Source organism: Talpa europaea (genome assembly GCF_964194135.1).
Source record: "Talpa europaea genome assembly, chromosome: 8".
Taxonomy (NCBI): Eukaryota; Metazoa; Chordata; class Mammalia; order Eulipotyphla; family Talpidae; genus Talpa; species Talpa europaea.
The window spans coordinates 97,187,880-97,209,992 of NC_140075.1; the positions used below are offsets into that span (position 1 = coordinate 97,187,880).

Here is a 22,113-nt window from a genome sequence, read left to right on the forward strand (position 1 = left end):
ATTCTGGATAAGACACCCCCAATTTGCATCCTTCTAGGTAGTTTAGGGCGCAGTGAAAGTATCTCATGAGCCTGCAGCGTCTCCATTGATTTGAACTGGCAATATCCATTGGCTAAAGCGGCACATCCCCGAGGCCTGCTCTGAACACCTGTGGGCTCCACGCCCTGGGCCACATCCAGGCATCACAATTCCCACTGCTCTGCACAGGAATCTGAAACATTTTCGTGAATGAGTCACAGAAATTGACTGCTGTTGGTCCTTTTGTCTTCAGGGGGAGGAGGTGACGTTTTGGTTTCAGGCTTCTTTTCTCTGTACTACCCCTAGTTCTGCATCTTAGACAATTGAAAACTTTAAAAATAAACAAAGGTCCTTTTCCTAGACTGCTCCGGTCAGCAAGCAGAAGTGCCTGATTGAAGATGGAGGGCCGGATAGGAAGAAGGCTGCTCAGCCTGGCTGAGAGGACACACGGTGGGGGTTGGGGGCATGTGGAAAGAGCAGACAGGAAATCCTGTAGCTCTGGGAGCAGGTGTTGGAGCTGAGTCCCACACAGGGAGCGGCCAGTCAAGTTCACACACAGAAACCCCTCCCAGTCCACAGAGTTGTGTGAGCACCCCAGGATACTCCAAAGCCTGGGGCTGAGGTGAGGGGTGAAGGAAGGAGGGCTGTGCTCAGTGGACCAGGTTCTCTGAGAACCACAGCTGCCCACACCCCTGGGGTCAGCAGTTTGCTGCTTCAGTCCATTTGCTTGGCTTTCTGCCCAGTAACCAGTGAAACCTGATGGGTCAGTTTCTAGATCTGGGCTGATTCCCTTCCACTTCCTGCTTTTCACACCTTCAACTTAAGAAACTGTGTGTGGTTCAGCTCCCTCTCAGTCTGCAAAAGGATGTTGACTCTTTTGTCCAAAATGCCCACCAAAAAAGTCTGATCTCTTATAAAGTTTAGTAGCAAAGACATGGAATAACCAAAGTGCACATCAGTGGGTAGATGGATAAAGAAGATGTGGTGTACACACACACACACACACACACACTGGAATGGTACTCTCAGTTATGAGAAAAGATGGACTCTTGCTATTTATGACAATGTTAATGGACTAGAGTGTATTATGTTAAGTGAAATTAGTCAGAAGGATTAAAGACAAAATATCCAGTGATTTCACTCATGAGGAATATAAAGAAACAAAGGAAATGAACAACCAAAACAAAACTTACACTCATATACAGAGAGCACATTGGTGGTTAGTAGAGGGGACAAGGGCCTGGGGGTGGGTGAAACAAGTAAAGGGGCTTAATTATATGGTCGCCGAAGGAAACGAGACTTTTCATGGCGATCAGATGGAGTATATACATTTGTCAGATTATAATGCCGTCCACCTGAACCCCAGATAATGTTATAAACCAATGTTACTCCTACAAAAACTTATTTTAAAAAAGGAAGCAGGTGCTCAGCCATTCTGTTACCTGGGAAGCTATTTATGGGATCGAAACAGCTGAAGTTAGACCCCCTGAAGATTAAGATGAGTGACTTGCCTCTACCCCAGTGACAGTTCTGCCAGTGTGTGTGTTGGGAGGCAGGGGGAACAGGCTGGACACGATGGAGTAGATTCAGCATACTCCCCACCCTGGCCAGGTCTCAGTTTGCCTCCCAAGTCTCTGGGATTTTTGCTTTGAAGTAAGCAGGTACCTTTCTTCCCTCTTTTTATTTTGGTAATCCCTCCAATGTGTATAACATCACCTACTCCTAGTCACTCCAGGCAGCTCTGCAGGCCTGGGGTGAGGGGGACAAGCGAAGCAGCTAGGGCACAGAATTACAGGAGGTGCTTGCTCTCCAGGGCTCTAGCAGCTTCCTCCACCTGGTCCTAGCCCTGTGACTAAGAGCCAGTGAGAGAAGCGTCCAGGGGAGATGATTTTCTGAGAGGTGGCTGACTTTGAATAAGAAGGCGTTTCCACCACAGGCACCTGCCAACCTGAGCCTCCTCTGGCCCAGGCCATCCTGTGTCCAGAGGTGTGCCCTTTATGAGGCTGGTCACTAGCCCATCAGAAGATTCCCTGCTCCCAGAAACAGCAAAGACAAACATGTATAGAAGAGAATTTGAAGAAAGAGGCAGTTGTCATTGCTGGGGTGACAGGGGTATAGAACTGTAATAATATTAAATAACACTTTGGATACCTACCATGTACAAAGCCCTGTAGTAAGTACTCTATGGCCATTATTTTATATAATCCCCACAACAACTTAATAAAGAAGACTTGGTCTCTGGAGCCAGACAACTTTTTTTTTATTAATTAAGTTTTTTAAATTAATGTTTATACCATTCATTACATCATTGAGCATGTAATGATGTAGTGAAGTACATTATTTACATTGTTAATATTTTGATAATATAGGATTTTTACCCTTAGGCGTGTACACCGTAGCTCTCCCACCACTAAAGCACCGTAGCTCTCCTCCACCATTGTCTATTGTGCTTTCTCCCCACAACTCTCACCCCATCTCCTCTCCCTTCCTCTCCCCCTGTTCTCTTGAATGCCTCAGATCTGTGACCAGTTTTCAAGGATTGGTTTTATAGTTTGTCTTTGTTGACCCTTTTTCGGTTTCTCTATATTTCAGGTATTAGACACCATCCAGTATTTGTCTTCTTCCTTCTGACTTACTTCACTGAGCGTAAGCCCATCCATCTCCATTCATGTTGCTGCAAAAGATGAGTTTCTCTTTTTTTTAATTGCTGAGTAGTATTCCCACATTTTCTTGATCCATTCATCTGTTTTTGAGCACTTCGGTTTTTTCCATACTTGGCTATTGTAAATAGTGCTGCAATAATCAGGAGTGCAAATTGCCTTTCAGATTAGTGTTTTTGTGTTCTTTGGATAGATACCTGGGAGAAGAATTGCTGGATCATATGGCAGATCCATTTTTAGTGTTTTGAGGAACCTCCACACAGCTTTCCATGTGGGGCTGGACCAGCCTACATTCCTACCAACAATGTAAGAGAGTTCCCTTTTCTCCACATCCTCACTGGCTCTTGTTGTTTCTGTTTCTTTTAATAGGAGCCATTCTCACAGGTGTGAGGTGGCATCTCGTTGTTTTGATTTGTATTTACTTGATAAGCGATAAGATGGGTTTGTTGACCATCAATGCATCTATTTTGTGTAAGTTCCTATTTAGCTCTTCTGCCCATTTTTTGATTGGGCTGTTTGTTTTCTTTTTGTTGAGTTGTATGAGCTCTTTGTAGATCTTTGATGTCAGTCCCTTGTCAGATGTATGGTATGCAAATATTTTCTCCCATTCTGTGGGGTGGCCAGACAACTTTGATTTATATCTCAGCCTTGACTATTTCATATAGTGTGAACTTGGGAAATTACCTCTCTGGGCCTCAGCTTTCCCATCTGTAAAATGGGAATAATAACGGGATCTACACTATAGTGTTCCAAGGATTATATCAGGTAACAAATGTAAAGCAATGAGACAAGCATTGGGTGCAAGGTAAGCCCTTGACAAAGATCAGTCACATTTAATGTTATTGGTTATTGTTAATGTTAATGATAATGTTAATGGTTATTTCCTCTTGTAGCTTATTTCTAGGCAGCCATAACAAAAATCTAACATACTAGTGACTTAAATAATAGAAATTTGGGCCTCCTTGGTGGAGCAGGCAGTTGAGTGCCGCACTGTGGGGCTGTCCGCAGCCTCTGCAGCGCGGGTTCTATCCTGGCCAGCCTGCGAGAATCCCACCTGGCATGGCAGACTTCTCCTGTCTCACCTGCTGCTCCCCTCAGCAGTGTATTTCGTCAGTCTGCCTGTTCTGTTCCCCACTCTGTCTCTGGTGAGTCCTCTCACCCTCCCGCACATCTGGCCTTTACCCCAGTTCTTGTATAAATAAATAAATCTTTAAAAAAAATAGAAATTTATTCTCTCATAGTTCTGGAAGATATGAGTCCAAGATCAAGGTATTAGTAGGGTTGGTTTCTACTGTGAGGGAGAATTTGTTTCATGCTTCTCTCCTACCTTCTGTTTGCCTCAAGCATCCCAGAATTAAAGATGGCTGCCTTCTCCCTGTTATCTCTGCACATCATCTTTCCTCAGTGTGTGTCTTTCTCTAGCTTAGTTCACTTAGTTCATTATAGCAAAGCATCATGGAGTAGGTACTCAGACAACCACTTATTCCTCATAGTTCCAGAGACTGGGAAGCACACCACCACCAGCATTTTCGGTGTCTGATGAATGCCCACTTCCTGGGCCATAGGAGACTGTCTGCTCCCAGTATCCTCACATAGCAGAAGGTGTAAAGGGGTTGCCAAGGGTCTCTTTAATAATCCCAATCATGAGGGTTCCACCCTCATGCCTAGTCCCCTCCCAAAGTTCCTACCTCCAAATACCATTACCTTGGGCATCAGGTTTCAACATAGGAATTTGGAGGAACTCAAACATTCAGGCTATAGGACTCATTTTATAATGCCACCAATGGTATTAGATTAGAACCCATTCTAACAATCCCTTTCTAACCTGAAGACATTTGTTAAGACCCTATTTGCAAATAAGGTCATATTCTGAGGTACTGGAGGTTAGGACTCCAACATATCTTTTTTTTAGAGACACAACTCAACCCATAATACAAAGCTAGTACTTGCTCAGTGTCACACAGCTTGTTGTTGATGAAACTGAGTCCTAGAACCAGGATTATTTGATGACAAACTCCATGGCACTAAAGCACAATATTCCTGAACCATCTTTGGACAGGGAGAAAGAACTAAAGTGAGACACTGGTTGATGGCATTTTCCCTTCATTTCCCCTTGTATTATAGCCTGCCTCCTCCAGGCTGAGCTGGTAAACTATGAGCGAGTCAAAGAGTATTGCCTCAAAGTCCTGAAGAAGGAAGGGGAGAACTTCAAAGCCCTTTACAGGTCTGGTGTGGCCTTCTACCACCTTGGAGACTATGACAAAGCACTCTACTACCTGAAAGAAGCGAGGACCCGACAACCAACAGGTAAGACAGAAATTTCTGTTTTCTTACCGGGAGCCTCCTTTGGCAGCTCTTTGGGGCCTCTTCTTTGCAGTCAGCAGCTTTTGTGGCTGGCAGGGGAAGGCAGGGGAAGACATGTCAAAGTAGGGCCCGGGTCTGTGCAAGGACCTGGAAGGACAAAAGCACCCTAGTCCACTCCTTTCCTGGCACCAGTTCTCCTCAAATACAAGAATGCCAAACATGGACTCCTTTGTCTATTCCAACCCAGACTCCAGGTCTCTTCACTGACCCAATAAAAACACTGAATCCTGTGTGCCAGTATTTGTGCTAGGACTCAGGGATATACATGAAAGACTTCATCCCTACTTGTGAGTAGCCCACATTCTAGGTGGCAATACAGAAAATAAATGGATCATTTTAGTGCTAAGTCCAGCATCTTGCAGGAAGCATGCTCTGACTTCTTGAGCCGGATACTCTGCTTTAGTGTATGTGTTCTCTGTGCCATTCGCTTAAACTCCTGGCCACGAGCTCAGCCATACATTCATTTCACAGAGTTACTGAGCAGGTACAGCAGCCCGAAACTTCCAAGTGCATAGCAGTGAACAAAATAACAGCAAACAAAGGAAGGTTGTTCCCTTTAAGGAGTTTATGATATAATGGAGGGAGATGGACAGTGAACAAATGGACCAATAGATAATGTAATATTTAGTAGTGGTAAGTGCTATGAAGAAAATAAACAAGAGTAAAAGGGGGTGCTCTTTTAGACCAGATGGTCAGGAAGAACCTCTCTGAAGAAGTCATATTTAAATGATGACTTTGACTTCAGGTTGTCCCTTTTGCTTATATACCTGATCTTTTTCAATGCAATTCTCCTTCTAAGAAGTCTTTAAGAACTTTAGTATCAACTTATAAATATGCAAATGTATCTTTTTTAATTTTTTTAAGAACGTAAATGTCTTTATTTTTGTCTTTGTTCTTCTGTTTTCTGTATATAAATCATGTTCCCCTAACTATACTGTAAGCAACTTGAAGACTAAGAACTAAACTGTTTCAACAGAATTTTCTGGAGCATCTTCTATATGCCAGCACTGTTCTGGATGCTGGCTAGAAGGAAGCAGGAGTATTTCACAGCATTCATTTCTACTTCTAGAAGGAAACATCCCAGGCAGCCCCTGGTGTATATTCTGGTGTGTGTACAACTAACCAGCTATTCCATGGCAGGCCCTGCCAACTATTTAAGGACTGGAATTGGGGGAAATCCCCCAGTTTGTGATGAGATGGCTGCTGACCCTACTTATAAGACCCACCAGTGAAACAAAGTCAATTTAAGCTCTTTGATGAAAATTACATGCAACTGATATTTATTGATCTTATGGATATTGGTTCTCACAATACTTTTATGAGGAAGGTATTATGATCCCCAAGAGAGACAAGGTTTGGAATCAGACACACCATTTACTGTGTGTCTCCTTGATATCTTAATTTCTTCAAGGCCCAGTTTTCCCCTTTTGTCACAGTGAGGTTGATGACACATACCTTGGGGGGTGTCATGAGGATTAAATGAGATAATGAAGGTTAAAAAGGGCTTTCAAAATAGGGGAATGTGAAGGCCTTCAAAATAGGCCTTCAAAAATGGGGACTGTTTTTTTGCACAAAGCTCGAGAGAAGTTGGTAACTTTCCTAAAGTTAAACCCCACATGAGTTCATACTACTGAGATAGGCTGCTACACAGAAGGGAGAAATCCCTGCTCCTGTCCTTCCCATCTGTCCCCTGGGTCAGAGTGACCTGTCCATCTGTCTAGGGCTGGGTCAGGAAGTGGACATGCTGGTTGCCCTCTCAGCCACCATTGATCAGCAGAAGAATCCTTGGCTGAGAGTCTGGCCTGTCCAAGATCCACAGGCACAGCTTTTGCCTGACTCTATGGAGACCCAACTGGTCCCCTCACCAGCTGTTCCCTAAGGTATGTCTCTCTCTAACAGACACCAACGTGATCCGGTATATCCAGCTGACGGAGATGAAACTCAGCAGGTGCTCCCAGAGAGAGAAGGAAGCCATGTAACTACAGCACCTCCGAGAGCTGCACCCACACCTGACCTGGGACTTCCAGGCACCCCTGTTGGAGAGCCCACCAGGGCTTTTTCTTTCCTCCCCACTTCTTCTGGCCCCCCTCTTCACCTGTTGCCCCTCAACTCTTTGTCTACTCCCAGTGTGAAAAGGAGAGGTGCAAATCTGGAATCTGGCAGGTGGACCCGCTATAGAGACATCCTCTTCTCAGAAGGTCTGCCGCCAAGAAGTACCTGCAGCAACACTGGAGAGGACACTCTTGGGCCCTGAATGTCGTGGTGGCTCTGACTTTGGCCAATGCTTCCAACAGACACAGAGCCTGACAAGTGTACCGTCCCAAGGGCGGCAGGCAAGGAGCCCACAGACTGAACCCCTGCACACCCTCTGACAGACAGACCAGAGCATTTCAAGGCAATGGTGACAAGTCCAGGGATGAGACAAACACCAGAAGCATTTGTTACACCAACACAAGGATTATGAATTTGTGCACTGGATTCCCCCCAGCCCCAGTAACCTCAGCCCCCGCCTCCCTTCCTCACTTGTTGTCTTGGCTTGTGCTTTCTTCTCTCCCCTTCAGGGATCTGAAACTCTGCCAGGATTCACATGCCATTGAGGCCCACTCTCAGCGCCCTATGGTGACACACATACCATTCTCCCACACGCCCACCCAGCGGGCGGCTGTGACATATTTATAGAAGGGCAGAGGTGGACCACGCAGGTGATGGGGGGAGGGAGAGATGTAGACATCTAGGTGAAAGGGTATTGTATAGATGGGGGGTTGAACTGTGGACTAATTAAGTGTAAATAAAAATAAATTAACAGGCAGCCAGTTCCTGTCAATTCTGTTGGAAGCCGCTCACTCCCTCACTCTTATCCCCTCCCCCAACTCTTAGTTGGAGCTACTTGCAGCCAGGCGGGGTGGGGCTTCCCCCAAAGCAAAGGGCCGTTTGTCCAGTGGTAGGCAAAGTGGGCTGCTGTCTTTGTGCATTTAGAGTAGGCTGGGATTGTGGAGACTGCCCAGGGACTTGCTTTGTGGGAACTTGTACAGATTCTTTTTGATGAAATTATCTGGACTCAATATCTAGCTCATAGATTGTGTTCAACAAATATTTGTTGAATGAATAAATTATGACCGCAGACTGGCTCTCCTGCCTTAAACGAATTTCATCTCAGCCTGGTCTCCTGATATCTACGTTCTTTGCGCTACGCCATGTTGCTTCAGTCAAATAAGAAACACTTACTGAGGGCTGGTTGTTTGCCTGTCGTTGTGCAATCTGCTGTGGAAGAAAGGATGTAGTTCCAGTCTTCAAGGAGATGGAAGAGTTGAGAAATACTCATCTGAGATTATGACCAATGACACCTTTCATTTATATGATGCTTTAAAATTTTCAAAGCACTTTCATGTATTTTTTGTGTGATTAGTGAAAGAGATAATATTGTACACATTAAAATACAGATGCAATAATGTTAATAGTTAGCATTTATTAAATGCACTATCCTCAGATCTTTATATGTATTATCTTATTTCTTTCATGCAATTATCCTAGGAGATAATATGTCCACCTGATAGATAAAAAAACTGAAAACCAGGAAGTTAACTGTCCAAAGCTTGCATGATTTAAATCAGGTCTGTCTGACTCTAAAGTTTTAGCTGTTAACTGCTGTACAGTTAGTTGTTCTCCAACACATCATATTGAAGAGTTACAGCTATTCAAAGGCAGAATAGTGTGAATTAAGTTGAAAGCCTTGACTGTGTCAGCAGTGGAACATGGGCCGCCTCTTGCTTTTAGCCCAAAACAAAAAAATAACAGCCCTAACACCAGACTCCTGAGTGGTCAGAACAGCGTCATACCAGGAAAAGACAGCTGAGACCCAGCAGTTATTTCTGTGTCTTTATTCTATGTGCTGAGGGGGCAGGCACATATCCAACCTACCTACCATTCCTCATCCATCCCAGCATCAGGGAAGAATCACAATTATAGGTAGAGATGGAAAGGAAGCACAGAGTTAATTATGGGTTATTTGTTTAATCAGAGTCTCCACCACAGCAGGATTCCGTCACTGCTAAGGGCCCAGAAGCCAGCAGTACAGGTTATAGTCACATAGCTGCTCCAAGTCTCCAGCCAGGCAAAAAAAAGGGCCTGTTACAGCTGACACCTCCTTCCCCACCCCTACCATAGCCTTCTCTCTGCCCTCTTCCTCCAAAATGGCTTCACATGACCCACCGCAGCATACACAGCACAGGCAAATGTACAAAACTGTGTTCCCAAGCCTCCAGCCAGAAAGCTTGTGAATTGGCAGATTGCTTGTTAGGATGTGAAAGATGAAAATGAGGTCAGAGCTGACCTGCAGAACCGATTCAGGCGATATCAGGCGTGTTCAGGGTGGAATGACTGTGAACTATGCAGAACCAATTCAAACTGGTCTTCAGGCCACCAGGAGGGGCTCAGAGAAACTGTCCCTAATGGAGCAGGAGAGAGGTCTTGCCTCAGTGAATGAGTTGGGCCAGAACTGGAAAGAATGAGAAAGATTGTTGCTATCCCAAAGAGAAAGGTCAAAAACCAGAACTATGCGAGGACAAACTTGTGGGGCCTCAGAGAAAGAGTGCATGGGGCGTCTGCTCATTTGGTGACTCCGACACACGTGCTTATTGGAGCTGTACTCACTAAGATCCAATGCAAAATGAGCCTAGGGAAAAATGTTGCCTGGGGTGTTGGTTAATGTTTGGGGTGGTCGGACTGAGTTTTCTGTGCATTTGTCCAACAAGGATTTCAGCAAGTTAATAAGCAAAAGCAAATGTGTTTCTGCTGCCAAACATTCAGCTCCCTGCTCCCCATCTCTCCCCAAGACATCCCAAACATTTAATGGGGCCCTTAGTTTGCAGTGTCACCTGAATGATACCTGGAGCACTAGGCCTGGATCTGACCCTCTTTGTCATGTCCTGCTTGGACTTTCATTATAAACTTCCTGGAGAAAATATTACACTTTTAAATATTATACTTTTCTTATGAAGGCCTCATATGTGTATTGTAGAAATTTTAGGGACAAAAAAAAAGACAAACTCCAATTCATAATCCTATCACCCAAGCTAACCATTGCTACCTTTTTTGGATGTATCTTTTGGTTCTCCTTGGTGTAAATGTACACATGCACTTTTTTTTTTTTAAACAAAAACTGGATCCCACTGTATATACTATTTTATAACTTACTTTTCAAAAGGCGTATTTATATTTTAGGATATGTAGTAATGAACAGGTACAAAATTCAAAAACTCTGTAGTAAAAAGTAAATCTCCTTTGCCCTGTCTGTCAATATCTAGTTTCCCTCTAATTACTTGTATGTCCTTCCAGAGACATTTATGCATTTTCAAATATTTGTGTATGTATATTCTTTTGTCACACACAAATGGTAGCTTCTTGGACACACTTTTTTGCATCTTGCGCAACTTCACTTATTACATCATGAATGTAACACATTTTTTGCCTGTCTTAAGCTTTTTCAAGGGCTGTCTCATGACACAGAGAGACCTGCTTCTCCCTCATTTGGTAACTAATCGCCTAACAATGATTATTCCATTTGTCCCGAATCTTCACTGTAAATAATATTGCAACAGACATTCCTGTAGCTAAATTTTGCACACATCTAGAATTGTCTCCTTAGAATGAAATTCTAGAAGGAAATTGCCTGACTACCTTTAAGAATTTTGATATATGGCGCCAACTCTCCTCCACAAAGTTTGTACCAAACAGAGCACTCTCCTATGTGTAGCCTTGAAAGCGCCCTCTGCTCTGAATCCTCAGTAGTAATGGGTATAGTCACTTAACAAATATCCACTAATTTGATGGGGAAAATGATAGTATGGCAATGTTGTTTGGATTTGCACTTCTTTGATTACTAGTGAATAACATCTTCATGTGCTTATTGACCATTTATACATCTTTCTTTGTGAATTTTCTATTTATTTGAAACTGATATGGTTACCTTTATTATCAATATGTAATTTATTAAGAATATTATTTTTGTCAAGAAACATTGCAGATATGCTTTCCAAGTGCTTTGCTTTCAAATTTTGTTATGGTGCTTTTTGACATACATAAATTCTTAATTCTGCAATTAATTTGTTCCTCTGTTGCCAGCTTCTTTTACCCATGATTCATCTTCTCATTTCTATCAGAATGAGTCTTCTAAAACACAACCATTTTGACTCTCCATGGCTTAAACATCTTTAGTGGTTCTTCACTCGCTTAGATTAAAGGCCAAACCTCTAGCATAAAAACAGAGTCTTTTATGTGATTTCTCTCCGTGACTTTCCAGGCTTGTCTCCTGTCCTATCCCTGAAGGTGTCCTGCTTTCCTTATGATCCTCCATAGTTCTGGGTCTCTGAGCCTTTCCAAGCTGTTCACTCAGGCTAGTTGGCCATGCCTCAGCCCTCCAACTCTGTGTTTATCTTGCCAACGCATAAAGGACTTGCTTGAAAGCTTTCTTTGACTCATTGGTCTGCATTCCTAGGCACATGAACCTGCCTCTGCCTCGCATTTGCTACAATGAATTAGAATTTCCGCCACTACCTGAATATTTCTAAATGTGAGCATATTGGTCAAGTCATCTTTGTAGCCAGAATGTCTAGCACAATGTCCAGCACACAGTAAGTGCTCGAATAAATGTTGAGCGTTGAGTCTGGAATGAATGAATAATGGACTCAGTGGCTAATGTCATGGGAGGTAAATGCAGGGCTAGACTGGATCTGTGTTTCTGAAACTGTAGAAGCCTTAGGTTAAAAGAGAAGCCATGTGGGCCTCCCTGGTGGCGCAAGAGGTTAAGCATCAGCACTATGAAGCCTCTGCAGCACAAGTTTGACCCCTGGCCAGGGAGGCAACCCACATGGTGTAGCAGACCTCTCCTGACTCGCCCGCTGCTGCCCTCAGCAGTGTATTTCAGTCAGTCCATCTGTTCTGCTCCCCATTCTGTCTCTGGTGAATCCTCTCACGCCCCCCACCCTGCACCTCTGTCCTACACTCCAGTTCTAGTATGAATAAATAAATAAATCTTTACAATAAAAAAAGAGAGAAGCCCCGTGATCTAATGCTATGGTTTTCAAAACATCAGAATCACTGGAAGGGCTTTTTAAAAATAAATATTTTCAGGTTCTGGTTTGACCCGCTGTATCAGACTCATGGGGATAATGCTTACGATACTACAGGGTCGGGTGGGGAGGTTGTTTTTAATTTTTTAATGTCCTGACATGTTTCTGATAACCAACCGGGTTAAGGAGCTACTGCTGAGTGGACCAGCAGACATTTCAGAAGGCCAATCTCACTATTTAAAATCTTGTTACCTTTTAGAGTGGATAAACAGAGCTTTGTTTGAACACCAGCTTGACCTTCTAGTAAATGTGTGATGTCGGGGGAGTTGCTGCATTTTCCAGAGGCTCAAATATCCATGAGGATAATGTTATGCTCCTTTGAAGCGTGTTGGGAGCAGTAAGAAAAACCTGACTCCTAGCTCTGTGCCTGGTACAGAGTAAGCAAGGCATTTCATTTCATCCCCCAGCCTCAATTTCCTCATTTATACTGTGGCTACTAATACTTTTGCTCATCTTCTATATCCCACACTGCACTCCCAGCAGACAGAGAAAGCCCCAACTCCTCAACGCGTCCTCACATATCAGAGACTCCACCACAATCATTTGGGAAAATGCTGGTGGTTTTCAGAATCAAGCATCTTCCAGTCACATCCAAAGACCAACGCAGTCTGCTTCCTGTGTGTCTACCCAGAAGCCAGTGGCTTAGAGTTGCAAGGAGAAAAGTGGTGGTTGCCTGTATTCCCCTTCCAATGCCCTGATATCATTCCATGCCTCAGGATATGAAAGACAAGCCTGGCTGAGAGATCAAAATAGCTGGTCTGCAGCCCTTTTGAGATGCCCCTGCATCACCCTCCCAATGCCTACACACTCGCTTTCCACCTACTGGGGGCGGGCAGCACAGAGAAAATGCACTCAGTCCATCAGGCATGACAGAGTTCAAATTACCAAGTCAGCATGAAAAGTCCCACTCTAAATGGACTGAAATTGGATTCTATTAAAAACCACATTCAGGGAGGCTCTTGGCTATTAATATTTGTAAAGACATGGGGAAATGGGAGGAGGCAGAGGACCTTGCAAAAGATTGGGAATCTCAGCTGTTCCACAAAATTGCTTGTCTGGAAACAGGTCTACATTTGAAAGCTGGATTTGCCCCCTTTTCAACATCTCACAGATTATAAGGCGTGGTGACAAGTGACAGTAGACACTTGATGGAAATGGAGAGATTAAAAAGGCAGGCCACTATTCCATGTGGGACATAATTCAGTGTAAGTGGGGGACTGACACCTCATCTCCAATGGCTCAAAATGTAAAACCTTTGAGAATGAGGTAATTAGGGCCCATTGGTACCATCAGAGCTGTTACTGTACTTGCAGAAGGACCAAATTCTTTAGCTTCCTCCATTCCACCTCCACTTCTTGCAAATGCAGCTACCTTTTGAGCCACTAAGCCCCACTGTCCTAAGCTGGGTCTAATCTTATACCTGCCAGCTTTGCATGAGCAGCTAAAAGAAACCAAGGTCTTAGTTGAAGTATGTCTTGAGATCTAGAAAAACGTAGGACAAGAAATAAGAGGGAAGAGATCCAAGAGTTGTTAAGCAATCTAGATCTTTCTTTGTCAACCACATAGGTCACTTTGCAGAGCAGAAACTGAGGCCCAGGGCAGTGATATGTTCAAGGAACCATAATGCACACAGCAAGAACACTGCTAACCTGGCCTCAGTCATTTGGGGATTTACTATTTTAAAAGTGCCCTTCAGGACTGCTGGAGGTTGGCTGAATTGATTTTCTGCATCCCCTGACAGGTGGCAATAGGGGAAATCTTGATAAGACTATTAATAGAAGGTATGCATTAAGGAATGTCTAGTGAATTCACTAATAGAGGAATTACATCTGATGATAAAAAAAATTCATACTGAATATCGCTGATGTTCAATTGTGCATATATGCCAAGGCCAAGAATGTTCAATATGACAAAGGCATACTGGTGATAAGTTTCCCTCTTGCTGTAAGTCTATATACAAAGACTATATTCAAAGATGAGCCCACTAAATTATAAAGTTAATTTAAATTTAGAATGTAATCTGGTTCCTATCCTGGTATAAAGTTTAAAAATCTCAGCAACTCACACATCTCACTTGTGCAGCCTGAGAGCTTGATGGGTGACTGTGGAGAGAAGGGTTTCTCACACTTTCGTGCACCAAAACAATGTCTTTCAATCATATTGGGTTGATAAAATTCACTTTATGGGTTGTTATTACTGTAACATCCATTTTGCTGATGAGAAATTCAAGACCCAGGAGTTAAATAAATCACCCAAACTTGGGGCCTCCCTGGTGGTGCAAGGGCTTTAGACACAGCGCTATGAAGCTATCCACAGCCACTGCAGCATGAGTTCGATCCCCGGCCAGGGTGGTGACCCACCTGGCGCAGCAGACCTCTCCTGACTTGCCCACTGCTCCCCTCAGCAGTGTATTTCAGTAGATGTGCCTGTTTTGCTCCCCACTCTGTCTCTGGTGAATCCTCTCACCCCCTGCACCTCTGGCCTGTACCCCAGTTCTTATATGTATAAATAAATAAATATTTTTTAAAAATCACCCAAACTCATGCAATTAAAAAGTGGAAATACCAAGATGTAGACTCAGGCCACTGGACTCCAAAACCCAAGTTCCTGGCCATGGTGATGTGGGGAGCAACACATTCTTACTGGGATGTGGAGGCCTCCCACATCCTCTTCTCAGTCCAACTGTATCTGGTCCTAACCCACCTGGGCTACTTTCATCTCTCCTTTGTCTAGAATGAAACAGAATTAGACTCTGAATGTCCATTGGATTGTGAAAATCTGGCTTAACCTTTGAGCATCTTCAGGACATGAGAAGTTGGCCAGAGACCCTTAGCCTTCGTGAAGCTCCCTGCTACCCCTTCGAGACCACATTACAGCCCCCCTTCCACCTACTTCAGGAGACTGTCTTCCCAGTCCTCTGTCCTCCCTTCCTTCCACATCAAAGGTGCCTTTCTTTTAGAGGAAGACCTGAAAACACAGATTAGTGCCTCAACAGGCATGAGTTTTTGAGGAGTTTGCATGTTAAGTCTTATCACTTAATAAAGGGATCAAAGCCTCAGGGAGCTTAGGACTGAGGTTAACAAGTCCCTGGCTGGAAAGGGAAGAGGAAGAAGGAGGAGCAGTCCAGGTAGGAAGACCTATTCTTGCATATCACAATTACTCACCAAATGTTTGGTGATGAAACACTGTACTGGAAAGGGGTACATTTAGGTCCACTGGGCCCAGAGCAGTATCTCCCTGAAAGAATCTTGCCTTTTGCCCACTTGTGCCCTTGCTGATAGGCAGGTAATAGTGCCCCTAGCCTGCTTATCTCTTGAGGGCAAAGAGCAAGGGCAAGAAAGAGAAATTGAATAGTTAGAGTTAGTTCTGCCATGCCTACTTCTGCAGAAAGCTTAAAGCAAGGGAAAACCTATGCCCTAAAATTGCCCTAAAGAAAACCCAACTTTCCTAGGCCTCCACTGCTCTTAGTTTGCATTTCACCCATCTCTTGTTGCCTAAAGTCAACATTAATACTCAGAGCCTTATTTAAATGAGGTTGAGAGCCTGGAGAGCACAGCACAGCACATACATATATCAGAAAACTACAAAACCCATAATACTGTGCATCTTCCCATGGTTACTTTTTCCTGCAGAACTGAGTTGCTGGTCTATCTGAACTCATGTAGATGAGAGACCACGGAGAAGGAGGAGGGGTACCTGGGGGCTTGTGACATGAATGTGTCCCACCCACCCATTTCTTCTGTTTTGTTTCCAAATAATCCTGTTTGTGGATTATAGCCAGTTGCCTTTTTGAGATCAACACTAACTTTGCAGTATTTGCACCCCAAAGCAAAAATCCCAAATGAGCTTTAATTTTGACCACAGTTTGGCCACTGAATCTCAGCTAAGAAAAACCAATTGGAGGATATGTGACTCCTCTGATAATCCCAACAGTACCATACAAAGTAACCAGCAAGCCAGTGTCACTCAGTCAGGAGTCATTTAGGAAATATACTCTTAAGGTGACCCATTCAGGAAGATTAGAGGGAGAATCTGAGCTTTTGCATCTTTGACTTAAAGGAGTAGTTCTGTACTTGTTTCAAGACAACTGGCAGGATTATGCTGCCATAAAACAGAGATTCTCCCTTTCCAGAATTAGGTGAGCTCACGCCATTGTTCCGCAGCACTCTTAACAAGCTGATGGCCCCAACAGAGCTAGTGAGGAAAGGGTGACCTGGTGACACCCAAGACACAGATGGACCTCTTCACAACTTGTCTTTGCCACCCACATACCCAGGAGCCGAAAGAGAAGTTTCATTCACCTTCTGAGAAACAACTCACAAGAAACATGAGAATAAAGGTAACAGGGAATGAAGAAACTGAACACTGCAGGAGGCACCTCCCTCCCCCCCTTTTGCTGACTCACACCTTCTTGCCTCAGAAAGGAGCATCTTCAGCTCGGGTTCCTGAGTGAGTCCTGTTGACAGGAGGTTGATGAACTTTCTGTCTCAGCCTAGCAGTCTAGCTCGAAGGCATTCCCTCTGTCATCATGCCATTTGGGAAAAATGTAATTCACCAATCTCTTTTGATTTGTAGGAAGCTAGACCTAAGAGAATGAGGACAATGAAGAAGCCAAAGTCAGAGAAGTAAATATCTCAAATTTAAGGGGACAGCTTAGCCTTTGGAGCAGGAACTTGATCCAAGAGGCCTTCAGGCCCAACTCCCTCATCAAGGGCACTGCATTCAGACTTGCCCCAAAGATGCTATCAGCCTAGGTGAAGCCCAAAGAGAAGTAGGCCAAAGGCTCCTCTTGGCAGATCCATTAGAGGTAGCTGCTCCCTTAGAACCACTTGAGGACTGCAACTCCTGCATCTCTGTTTATTGACTCTGTTTATTTCTCTCATTTATCAAGTACTGCCTGCAAGCTGGAGCTTGCTTCCTAAGTACTCGGCTTCTATCCCGCCTTGCAGGCTTCACCAATTTGATTAGCATATCTGCACTCCATCTTTGGAGTCATTAATGAAAACACTGATGAATATTGGGTCTAGGTGAAGGCGCTGGGAGGCCTCTCCATGGCTGCAGCATCTTCTTGCCTGGCTCACCACCTGGCAAGGATGACCCCTCTTCACACAGCCTTTCTCCATTGTTCAAGAGGTTGTGTCCCCTCTTTTCAAAATTTACCGATTCAGATTCAACCATTCATTCGTTAATTGTACTAGGAGTAGAGACTTACCACTGCAGATTTATGGAAAATGCCAAACAAATACAAGCTCTTACTACTATGGGGCACTGTGGGGGAACCAATATGCACAGGAGGCCCCAGACCTCAACAATAAGAGTGAAAAGTAGGTAACCGCTACCACTTACGAAATGCTTGCCTGTAATAGGCTAAGTACTACACAGATATTACGCAGTCTGTGCTGGACATTATCTACTCCAAGGAGGCAGTTGTTGATGATGACTAAGAATAAGGATTCAGGGCCTCCCTGGTGGTGCAAGGGCTTAAGCAATCCGCAGCCTCTACAGCACAAGTTGGATCCCCGGTCGGCCAGGGAGCTACCCACATGGCACAGCAGACCTCTCCTGTCTTGCCCGCTGCTCCTCTCGGCATTGTGTTTCAGTCTGTCTGCCTGTTCTATTCCCCACTCTGTCTCTGGTGTATCCTCTCACCCCCCGCATCTCTGGCCTGTACCCCAGTTCTTGTATGCATAAATAAATAAATAAATCTTTAAAAAAAAAAGAGTAAGGATTCAAAAGCCAAAGTTTTTGTGCTGGCTCTTCCACTTACTGGCTTAAACCTTTTTTGCCTTAGATTCTCCCTCTGTAAACTCATCTCCTAGAGTTGTTATAAAGATTTAAATTATTAAATAAGATAATATAGAAGAGGTACTTGGAGCACTGCCTGGCACATAATAAGACCAGCATTCAATCAATGCTAGCTATTATTATTTCATGCAATACAACTACCCAATATGAAACACCAAGTATGAAGAAGCTGAGGATAGAGAGGCTGAGTAATTTGCCCAAAGTACTATAGCCAATAATGGAACTAGGATTTAGGCCCTGGTCTGTTTTGATATCAAATTCCATTTTCTTTATTGTTATAACCTAGAAGGGAAGAAAACATGCACACTTAACCATTTTACTAGATCAAAAAAGCAGATGAGACTGCAGAGCACAGAATATATTCGTGACACATGATAAATTCTCAGTAAATATCATGAAACGGTGCTGATGATGATAGAATTACAGGTGCCATTCTAAAATTTTAGGGTGTCAGAGGAAAGAGAGATCATGTCCTAACACACTGGAGACTTTCTTTTTTTAAAAAAAGATTTATTTATTTATGCATACAAGAACCAGGGTACAGGCCAGAGGTGTGAGGTGGGGGTGTGTGTGAGAGGATTCACCAGACACAGAGTGGGGAACTGAATAGGCAGATCCACTGAAATACAGGGCTGATGGGAGCAGTGGGTGAGACAGGAGAGGTCTGCTGCGCCATGTGTGTAGCTCCCTGGGTAGCCAGGGATCAAACTAGTGCTGCAGAGGCTGAGGATAGCTTCACAGTGCTGTGCTTAACCCCTTGCACCACCAGGGAGGCCCAGAGTTGGGGACTTTCTTGAAGAAAGTAGCATTCGACCAGGCCATAGCAGATGGGTGAGTTGAACACAATGAGAAAAGAGAAGGTAACCCTTGGAGCAGAAACTGTGTGAATAAATGCAGGAATGTTTGGGTGTGTTTGATAAAAGAAAAACAGCACAAAATTCCATTTAGATAGAATGTGGTGTTTGAAAGGAAATCGTTGGGATGAACTATAAAGGAAGGACATGTGCCAACATCAATAAAGGAGGCCATCACCACAACACTGGCTGACACAGAGAGAGTTCTCACACTCCAATAACTCACTTCCGGAACTCACACTGGGAAAAGAACCATAGCAGAGATTCAGGATGAGGAATATTCAGGCAACTACTTCACAACAGGGCTTAAATTTGAGGTGGAGGCTGGGTGGGGCTGATACTCGAACAACACCTGTGTGTGTGTATATAGGTTGTTAAAATATTAAAGCGCTTTGAACCTTGAGGAAATTATGGTAAGTGAAGTAAATCAACCTCAGAAGGACACATACTGTGTGATTCCACTCACAGGAAGTACTGACAGTGGTCAGAATCACAGAGACAGAAAGAAGAAAGCTCAAGGGCTGAAGGGGTGAGAGAAAGGGTTCAGCGGGTACAGCATTTCAGTTTGCAAGATGAGAAAGTTCTAGAGATCTTTTATACAGCCCTGTTAACATACTTAACGCTACTGAACTGGACTCTTAAATATGGTTAAGATGGTAAATCTAATGTTACGCATGTTCTACAATAAAGCAAACAAAAGCAACTCTTCCTACTCCCTCCCCACCCACCCCAGTATATTAAAGTACTTCTCCTCCAGCTGCTAAATGGCACTGCCCTGAGCCACCAAAGGCCCCTCCTCCGGGCCTTAGAATCTCCCTGACATCATGTCATGAAAGGGTTAATGTCTGGTACTAGTTTGAACATCATCCCTGGGGCTAGGGCACTTGGTTTGAGATACTTTGCACAATGTTGTTTTGTTTTTTTTTTTTAAGATGGAAAACTACAACAATTATATCAATAAATGGAGGAGGCAGGTAGGGTGGTTGCTACAGAAGAGAGGAAAAGCAACAGACGCAGCCACAACTCTCCCGCCTCAATGTGCCTCCTACAAAATCCTCATAAAAGAGAGTAGGCCTTGCTTGGAACTCTCCTTGCTGAGTCATCAGCTGCAGCCCTGGCAGCCACACCACTGTGCTACTGGGGAGTCTGAGAGGGTGCCTTCTGTGCCCAGGGGACCACAGGGTGGTCCATGCCAGCACACTGGCCTCTGCTGCCAACTGGGCACACACCTGACTGTGTGCCTCGTGGGCTCCTGGTTTGCCCAGTGCTCCCAGCATCAGATATGGCTCATCCCTCCATTACTGTGACAATGCTGTGGAAGATGCCAGAAAACAAACAAACAAACAAACAAAAACAACACTGAAGAGTTGCTTCTTGGCAGCTTTGGCTCAGTCTTTTCTCTCCCCTATGAACCAGGTTGTGTTGATTGTGTTGGTGCATAGCTGCTCCTTGGCCTGCTGGAGATCCATCATCTGCATAGCAGTGCAGCTGCCTCTCACTCAGGAGGTGAGCGGAGGAGAGATGGAGGTGGAACCTGGGCCTCCCTCCTCCCTGCTTCAACTATTCTTGTCCTGCCCCAGCCAATGGCCTCTCTCAGCCCTGCATTTCTGTCTGTTTACTCCTACTCCCCACACTCACATTCCCCCAAGTACCTGTCTTTCACAGAACAGGGAAGAAGGAATTCTGAGGCAGAGTCCTGCACTGGAGGGGGGTGTGTATGTGAAGATATCCCCAGGGAAGCTCCAGAGGTCAGATTGAGTGGGGCTCTGGGATGAGCAGAGCCCCTGAATCCTAGTGCCCAGAGCAGCTCCTCATTCAAGAAGAGGACCCCATCCTTGAGCCAGGAAACAGCAGGAAGGGCCTCCTCCCTCTGCCCTCCTGCTAAGTAAAGAGATCTTTTCTTTAGAAAAGCCAGAGCCTTCCATCCCCCTGTATGGAGAGGAGGTGATTCCCTTGCCCTTAGGTGTGGCTGCTGTCGGAGCCCTTTGCAAGGCCTTTTCTTTAGGGGGGAAGGAGAGCCCATGAATGGCACTGAGGACCTGGGCAAGGGGGTGGAAAGGACACAGGAAATGGGGGGCAGATGCTGTGTCTCTGCTGGCCCATCAGTCCTCCCAATGCTGTGGGGCCTGCCTACCAGTCCCCAGCCCAGGGAGCACAGGTGTTTTCCATTTTGGACCCCCAAGTCCTCCAGCTGCGGCATGTGTAATCTCTGTTCACCCGCCCGCTGCTGGCCTGATCCCCCCACCACCCTGGGTCCAGTGATCATGGGCCTGATGTCACCTCTGTCTGTGGGAGACCCTCTTTCAATTTTTGACCCCAGTTCCTAATCTCTTTACAGCAGCCACCAGTCTCAAGTGGGCTGTACTGATGTCAGGGTGCAAGGGAAAGTCCCCCCACCCTATCTGGATTCTTCTAAAGCTTGAGGGGTGAACAAATTAAAACATCAAACAGGTTAGTAGGAGAAAAGCCCCCATGTAACAGCCTGCATATGGAGAAAGTGCATGGTTGCACAGGATAATGGAACAGACAAGGGAACTCATCCTGTATTTAGGGGCTGGGGCCATCAAGGGTGGGGAACTTCCCATGACAGACAAAAGGTGGGTGCCCTCATCATCACAATTTACATTAAGTGATGGTAATGTACTCCCAAGGCTCAAGGCCTCCATGACCTCTATTTCCACCCCAAGGTGACAAGAGCCCTATGTTTTGGGTGTACTGTGAAAAGCCTGTCTGACTCCTTTTGGGAGGCCAACTCACATTGATTGGGGGACTTGGTTCAGCCTTTTCTGGGCATTACCAGTGTTGATCTGGCTACTCCCACAGCCTGGTCACCCAGTGATGGCTCTTGATTCAGCCAGCAGAACTAGAAAAGGGCCCCTCTTATCCACCAAACTGTTCCCAAGCTACGGTAGAGCACTTTATATTCATATAGATAACAATGCCTGATTTTTCCTGAAATTTTTCAAGTGCCAGGTACTGCCCAAAATACTTACATGCATTACTTGCTTAATCCTCACAACCCCACGAGGAATATATTATTATCAGCTCCAGTTTCCAGACTGAGGAAATTGGAGCCTAAAAGAGTAAAATATTGAAAGCTGCATGTAAGAGACAGAGCCAGGATTCCAGACCAAACTATTAATAACTCCGGAGTGCAGGCATGCTCTTAAACACCGTGCCAAGAGGTCACAAAGGGACACACAACTGACGCCAATCTTTCTTCAGAATGCGTGGTGGTGGGCTGGGTGGAGAAGCACATGAGGAGGCGGCTACCTGAAAGAGAGG

At 44.7% G+C, this 22,113-nt stretch overlaps 1 protein-coding gene across 1 annotated transcript in view; it reads left to right on the forward strand.

The window, feature by feature from the left end:
• TTC9 (tetratricopeptide repeat domain 9) overlaps nucleotides 1-7,021 on the forward strand; it is a gene marked incomplete at both ends in the record, with an annotated part of 33,362 nt that extends 26,341 nt beyond the window's left edge. Inside the window, 2 exons of the mRNA XM_084240930.1 lie at nucleotides 4,803-4,985; nucleotides 6,942-7,021. Coding sequence (XP_084097056.1) covers nucleotides 4,803-4,985; nucleotides 6,942-7,021 — 263 coding nt within the window. The remainder of the gene's footprint in view (nucleotides 1-4,802; nucleotides 4,986-6,941) is intronic.
• Nucleotides 7,022-22,113: the final 15,092 nt, after the last annotated feature.